Genomic DNA, 7,212 nt, shown 5'->3' with positions numbered 1-7,212 from the left:
TCAACGCCGCTTGTGAGGCTAAGACGGCCTGGGTTCAAATCTCACCTCTTCCTCTTCCTAGCTGTGTTGCTTTGTGCAAGTTACTTAACTTCTCTGGGCCTCTGATTCCTCAACCAGGGATAATAATAGAACCTGACTTCATAAGGTTGTTGTCAGGGTTGAGAGTTAGAATGTATGAAGCACCCAGAACAGTGCCTGGCAGACAGTGCTATGTAAACAGTCGTGTTACAATTATGTAAAGCAGTTTAGAACATTAACCACTATTTCCTGAATTGTGTTCCGTGGGGTCCTCAACTAAGAGATGCTCCCATCCCAAAGGTTCTTATGGTCGAAAAAATTTGGAGAATGTCTCCTGTCATATCTGGATCAAGATTTGGCAAGTCCATAGTAAAACAAAAACAAACCCAAAAGCAAAACCCGTGTAACTTTATTTAGCCCGGTATTTTCCAAGCCTGGTGGATCACGGAACCTTCTGAACACCTCGTGGGACAGTGTTCCACAGGACACCAGTTTGGGAACGCTATGGGCAAAGGCTGCAGGGGAGCCTCTGAAAGTAGAGGAAGGGTCTGGCCCAGGTAAGCCACGGCAAGATTCCAGTGCCAGAGGAGGAGGAGGGAGGGAGGGAGGCGGCTGCAAAGCCCAGCGTGAGGGACCCCATAACTGAAGGGAAGGGTGCACGTGAGAGACCCACGGTGGGGAGACAAAGAGGACCAGAGTGCTGTTTGGATGCGGAGGGGAGAGAAAAGGAGGCAGAGGTGACCCTGAGAATTCACATTTCGGGAGGGAACAGGAAGGGGTCGAGGATTGGGGGGCATCCCTCACTTCCACACCACCCACTCTCTGCCCGCTCGCCCCATCAACTCCTCCCCAACCGCGTGACCGAGGTGAGTCTCAGCCCCGTGGCTTCCCCCCCAGGAGGGAAGGGTGAGAGAGAGAAGGGTGAGGACAGCCACTTCATGGGGACGAGCGGCCCCCAGGAGGCCGAAGACATGCTGTCCCCGCTACGCACAGATCGTGTGGTTGTAAAATCGACAGCAGACGTCCAGGGCCCCTCGGCTGGCCTCTGGGCTGGGGCTAAAAGAAGCAAAGGCTGAGGTCTGGGCTCCGGGCCTGGCTCTGCTGGCCTCTGAGGGGTGTGCGACCCTGGGAAAGCTGCTCCATGCCTCTGGCCCACCCTTCCTCCCCGTCTGGTCTCCAAGCCCCACATCGGCCACGGCCGTAACATTTCTACCCCTCGCCCCAGAACCAGAGGCACCCCCAAGGCACTTGGGCCCTCTGCACCCCGTCACTGCAGGGCCCCCGAGCCCCCCAGCCGGCCCGGGCCTCACCTCTGGAAGGCCCAGCGGCAACACTGGTATACCTCGAAGCTGCTGCTGCCCACGGTTGAGTTCAGGAGGGCCGTGCAGTCGACCGCGGCCCCCCGGGGCACATAGAGGATCCCTGTGCAGGGAAGGCAGCTGGTGGGCAGGGTCTGCGTCCCCCAACTCCCCACCCCTGCTGGAACTTCCGGAGGGGCCAGAGCCCCGGTGTCCGGCCCTGGATGGGGCTAGAAAATCAGGACTCTGCCAGGCCGGCACTCACCGGCCACGCAGGCATTCACCAGCGACACACAGGTCCCCGTGCAGAGCGCCCGGAGCACTATCTGGGAGAAGTCGCTCTTCCGCTGGGGGGCCATGGAGGCTGCAAGGAGACCGGGGTGCTGAGCGCCAGGAGGCCCTCTGCCCTTCTGCCCGTACTCTGCACCTCTGGATGCCTCTGCCTACTCCCCTTCCCCTTCTGGACAGATGGAGGGACAGATGTTGTCCTCCTGCGCGCTCCCTGAGTTCGGGAGTCCTCCTTGGCCTGACTTGGGCCCCCAGGTAACACCCAACACCTGCCATCCTCAGAGGCGGATGTAGGAAAAGAAGGTGAGTTTGCCATCAGGCAGACCTGGGATCAAACACAGGCTCAGCCACTAACTAGCTGAGCGACTGGGACCATCACTTCCCTTCTCCAAGACTCAGTTTCCTTCTCTGTAAAATGGGATGGTTACACCACCAGGCAGGGGGTCTGTGAGGAGCGGCTCAGGACCGTGCAGGGCCCTCATCCTTCGTCGCCAGGGCCACCTGTCCACCATGGGTATGGGAACCGACCGGCCTCAGGGGACAGGTCAGCACGCACCTTCCCTCCCTCCCCAGACTCCTGAGCGGGGTGCTAACCCCTGGGCCGCCCCCCCCCCTCGGCCCCGCAGCAGAGAAGTCCTAGGGCTGGGAGGAACCTCCGCGGCCATCTTGCTCAGGCCCTGCCCTGGACATACGGGAGGACTGAGGCCTAAGGATCCCAGGAAGTTGTTTCAGAGCCAGGCCCCCTACCGCCCAGGGTGCTGGGGAGGCCCCCAGGACTCACTCAGGCCTCCCAGCATGATCCCAATGGAACTGAAGTTGGCAAATCCACAGAGGGCAAATGTCGTGAGGATTTCTGCTCTGACCTGGAAAGACAGAATATGAGTGAGGAGGGGCTTCCCTTGCATGGGGCGGGGCACCCCCATACCACCCTGGCTCCCCAGCCCTAGTTGCGTCCACTTCCGGTGTGTTTTTGACCTTTGAAGCCCTCAGTGCTTGACCCCACCCTCACCCCAGGCCTTGCACAATGGCCTCTAGGTCAGTTCAGGCCGCACCACCTGAGAAACAGCCCCCTGCCTGTGGCCTTCAGTCCCCTTATCTTAATTGCCACCCTTTCCCAGTCTGATTCAGGCTTGTTATGCCCTCTAGCGTTGGCCTTCCTAAACTCTGTTCCCCGGGGGCACTTGGTGAATGGCCCTTCCCAACACTAGAGACTGGAGTTTGTTTTCCTGCAGGGGCTCTCAGGCTGCAAGAGGACTGAGGACAGCCTCCTGAAGACAGTGAGGAACTGGGAGCCCAGCCAGCGGGGCTCCACACGTGTCCCCACCTATGACCAGATTGAGCAAGTCAATAGCCTCTTTACATTTCAGTGTCTTCATCTGCAGGGAGGGAATAATAGCACCTGCCTGAGGGCTGTTGTAAGGGTCACACCGTAGGGGAAGTACCAGGTATTTAAGCAAAATAATTCCCCTTCCCTTCCCAATTATACAGTTGTTTAATTTCCGAGAAAGAGGTGTTAAGAGCCAAATGGAACAATTTGAAATAAAAAAAAAAAATGGCTTAGATCATACCTCACACCATATAAAAAAATCAATTCTAGAGCATTGAAGCAGATAAATACTGATATTTTAAACAGCAAATAACAGAAAATATAGGCAAATAATAATTATACTTACAAGGTAGCATTATTACTCTCATTTTGGAGAGGAGCAAACGGAGGCTCAGAGAGGTTGAGTAACTGAGGAACTGGTTCACACAGCCAGAAGGTGGCCGTGTAAGAATTGGAATTCAGTTCTCCCTGACTGCAAAACTCAAGCTTTTAAATATTTCACCATATTGTCTCAGGAATTTAATACCTATCAGATTTCTGGAATGGAGATAACTTTCTAAGTTTAGAAATAATAGAAGAAATCACAAAGGAAAAGATTTGGTGTAAAATCGGTTAAAAGAAAAATCCCCAAATACAAGATGAAGAAGAAAAAAGACTAGGAAATATATATGTATGAAATATAATAGAAAATGGGTAATGTCCTTATAACATAAAGAGTTTACACAAATGGATGGAAAAATATTAAGGCTCCTGCATCCGGCTTGCTCACCTACCATCACCCTCTCTCTACAGCAGCTCAAGGAATCTTAAAATGTAAAATGTCAAATCTTCAGGAACTTTCTACCACTCCTCAGCCAGTCTCTTCTACAATTACCATCTGCTCTAACTGTGCTTCTCTCCTTTCGTTTCTCCAAACAAGTGCTGTTCAACCTCAGGGCCTTTGCACCTGTCTTTTCTTTGTCTGGAATGCTCTTCCCAGCTTCACCTGGCCCCTTCTCCTCCCTCCAGGTCTTGGCCTAAATGCTACACCTCGGGGAGCATTTTCTGACTAGCCCAGCCAAGGAAGACCCTTCTGTTTCCTCTTCTTGTTTCCTTTGTAGAACTTCATTCAGATCGTGGTTTACTTTTTATTCCTTCACTTCCTTGTGCTTTTCACTAGGCCTACATTCCATGACATCAGGGACCGTGCCTGTCTACTTCCCCTTTTAATTTGTGGTGCCCCGCAGAGTGCCTGGCACCCTGGGGGTCTCAACCAATACTTACTAAAGGAACAAAGTAAAAAAAGATCCTAAAGGAGCATCCCATCCATTATCTCTAGAGGAGAGACAGACAGGGGCTGAGGACAAGGACAGGGAAATCTGTGCTTTTGATCTCACACAATTTATTATTTTTAACTGAAGGCTACATTCCCTTACAATTTAAAACATAATTTAAGAAGAAAAAATATTTCCCCTTCAAAGTGCCTAGTAACCCAAGAGATGCAAATTAAAACAATGAGCTATTTTGCCTGTTACAGTAAGCACAACTTTTTTTAAGGAGGTTGCTCAGTGCCGCTTTAGTGTGTAGAAAAGAGCCTTCACAGCCCAGCTGGGGGACGTTTCCGTCGCTACCACCCTTTGGGAAAGTCACTGGGAGCAACCGCACGAGGATTCATGCCATGTGATTCATCATCCCACATCTGGGAAAGCTCCGGAGGAAATGATCCGAGAGGAGGGAAAGGTTCTGTGCACAAAGCTGTTCATTTCAGCACTGTGTAAAATAGCCAAACGAGGCAATGAATCCAGGGGGGCCCCACAGCAAGGAATTGGTTAAATATGTCAGGATGCATACATCAAAAATGTTTCTGTCATAACAGCTGGTGCGGGGAAAGCTGGCTCCACTGCAGGATGGATGCTGTGATGACAACCAGGTAAACTCTCCCTTGAAAAAAGAATAGGAGAAAATGCATAAAACAACACTAGCTATAATTTTAGGATGGCGAGGTGACAGGTAATGGTTTTATTCTCAGTGATGCTACACAGAGCTTTTATTTGTTTAGAAACATTCATTTTATAGAGCTTCTAGAGTTTTGGGGTTTTTTTTATTTTTAATTTTTACTTATTTCTTTGACAGAGAGAGAGATAGCAAGGGCAGGAACACAAGCAGGGGGAGTGGGAGAGGGAGCAGCAGGCTTCCCGCCGAGCAGGGAGCCCGATGCGGGGCTCGATCCCAGGACCCCGGGATCATGACCTGAGCCGAAGGCAGACGCTTAACGACTGAGCCACCCAGGTGCCCCTAGAGTTTTTGTTTTTTTACGAGAGAGAGAATGAGAGAGAGCCTGTGCTCATGCAGGGGTGGGGAGGAGCAGAGGGAGAGGGAGAGAGCATCCCAAGCAGACTCCCTGCCAAGAGTGGAGTCCAACACTGGGCTCTATCTCATGACCCTGAGGTCATCACCCGAGCAGAAATCAAGAGGCGGACTCCGGGCACCTCTAGAGTTTTTAGTAATAGATTTTCACAGAAAAAGCCATCGGGGGAACCGAATCCAATGTGCTGGCTGTGAATATGGCGGGGCCTCCCTATCTCGCTCCCTCTGCTCACTGGACGCTCACATGTGTCCCTCTGGGCGCAGCCGTGGCACGAATCACACTACTTTCCAGTAGGAGAGGCGAGGCTCTGTGGCCGTCCCAAAGCCACACAGGATGGTGGCCCATCTACGGCAAGATCGCAGGTGTCCCCAAAGAGGCTCTTTCCTTGCAGCTCAGCCTCCTAAGAGGCTTCGGGAAGGAGGGAGTGAAACCCGAGGCCATCTTGTCGCTCAGGGCAGTAGGATTGGGAGGCTGGGCTCCATCTCCGTGTGTCCCCTGCCTGTCCAGGAGCTGGGACAGCACCTGCCAGGGGGCCCGGGAGCAGCGGCATGACACCCCTGCCTCAGGGAGGGGACCAGGACACTCACGGAGATCCACTGCTTCTTGGCGCCGACCCACTCCTCAGCTCCCGCAAGGCGGTGCCTCTTGTCCTGGGAGAGCTCCTGATAGGCCACGAACTCGTTCAGGAACAGCTTGGTCCCCAGGAGCTCCGCCACCACCGGGCAGTCCTCCCAGGCCACCCCCATTAAGAAGGCCACAGGCCGCAGGGCGTAGGAGCAGATGAGCTGAGGCACAAGGCAAGGGCAGCTGCTGGGACCAGGACCAGGGCTGGCCGCGGATCTGCTGAGTGTCCACCCACTGCCGCCCCGCCCCCGGCCCCGGGCCGCCCCTCGCGGGCCAAGTGGGCAGCCCAACGGTACCTGGAAGCTGAGCTCCTGGGCACCCACCGTGGCTCCCAGCCAGGAGAGGGCCGCGTTGACGAAGGCCAGCAACGCCAGGAAAGCAATCAGGTTGGCTCCGATGTTCCCCACCAGCTTCACGGAGACAGAGGCCCCATTGCTGGCTGCTTCTAAGAGGTTCTGGGCGTCTCTGTTTTGGGACCAAGGACCACCATGATTGGCCTGTCCCCACAAACAGTGGGGCTCCGCACCCTGTAGGCTCAGAGTGGAAGCTTGGACAAAGTATTTTGGCGCTGAGGGTCCTTGTTTTGTTTCTGAGACCCAGGGGGAGAAAGGGGCTGGTCCGAGCGCCAGGATAAGGCCCGGCACGGTGCTGTGTCCACGTGTGGGAGCCACCGGCCACACGTGGCTTCCGAGCACTTGGGAGGAGCTGGCCAGCACCGAGGTGCTGAGATTCAGAGATTCGGGACCAAAACAAAAGAACGTGAAATAGCTCATTAATAATGTTTTATACTGATGACATGTTGAAATGACAATATTTGGGACATACTAGACTAAAAAATTTGTTAATAAAATCACCTGTTTCTTTTGACTTTGTAAAAACCACAGCTATTAGAAAACTTAAAATTCTAGATGTGGCCCACACTCTGTTTCTACAGGGGGTGCAGCTCTGGACCTGCGCACTGTACCCCAAGCTCGCTGGAGCCTCCTCAACACCAAAGCCAGTGTTACATGGTGCTTGTTCGGCTACGAGCAAGAGGTGTTGGCAGGTGAGGTGATCAGGGGTGGTGCTGAGTCACTGTGTGACTGACACGCTGGTGCGGGAGCGCAAGGCCCCAGGAACAGGTGGCCTGGGGCCTTCTCAGGACCCTCCCCAGCACACGCGCAACAGGCCGCTGTCCCATGTGACCTGCCGGGCCTTTCCCTCTGGGCGGAGCCTGGAAATTAAGACGCGAAGCCACGCGAAGCCACGCGAAGCCACGCGAAGCCACGCGAAGCCACGCGAAGCCACGCGAAGCCACGCGAAGCCACGCG

At 54.0% G+C, this 7,212-nt stretch overlaps 1 protein-coding gene across 1 annotated transcript in view; it reads right to left on the bottom strand.

The window, feature by feature from the left end:
• Positions 1 to 405: 405 nt before the first annotated feature.
• Positions 406 to 7,212, bottom strand: part of SLC28A1 (solute carrier family 28 member 1) — a 43,797-nt gene continuing 36,990 nt past the window's right edge. The window contains exons 8-14 of the mRNA XM_081831890.1: positions 6,199 to 6,726; positions 5,866 to 6,063; positions 4,762 to 4,851; positions 2,386 to 2,467; positions 1,582 to 1,680; positions 1,329 to 1,440; positions 406 to 1,074 (exon numbers count right to left, since the gene is read on the bottom strand). Of these exons, the coding sequence (XP_081688016.1) occupies positions 1,002 to 1,074; positions 1,329 to 1,440; positions 1,582 to 1,680; positions 2,386 to 2,467; positions 4,762 to 4,851; positions 5,866 to 6,063; positions 6,199 to 6,726 (1,182 nt within the window). The 3' untranslated portion in view covers positions 406 to 1,001. The remainder of the gene's footprint in view (positions 1,075 to 1,328; positions 1,441 to 1,581; positions 1,681 to 2,385; positions 2,468 to 4,761; positions 4,852 to 5,865; positions 6,064 to 6,198; positions 6,727 to 7,212) is intronic.

Source organism: Leptonychotes weddellii, chromosome 9, assembly GCF_054177405.1.
Source record: "Leptonychotes weddellii isolate Sample4059 chromosome 9, ASM5417740v2, whole genome shotgun sequence".
Lineage (NCBI taxonomy): Eukaryota > Metazoa > Chordata > Mammalia > Carnivora > Phocidae > Leptonychotes > Leptonychotes weddellii.
This window is presented reverse-complemented; position numbering and strand designations above follow the sequence as displayed.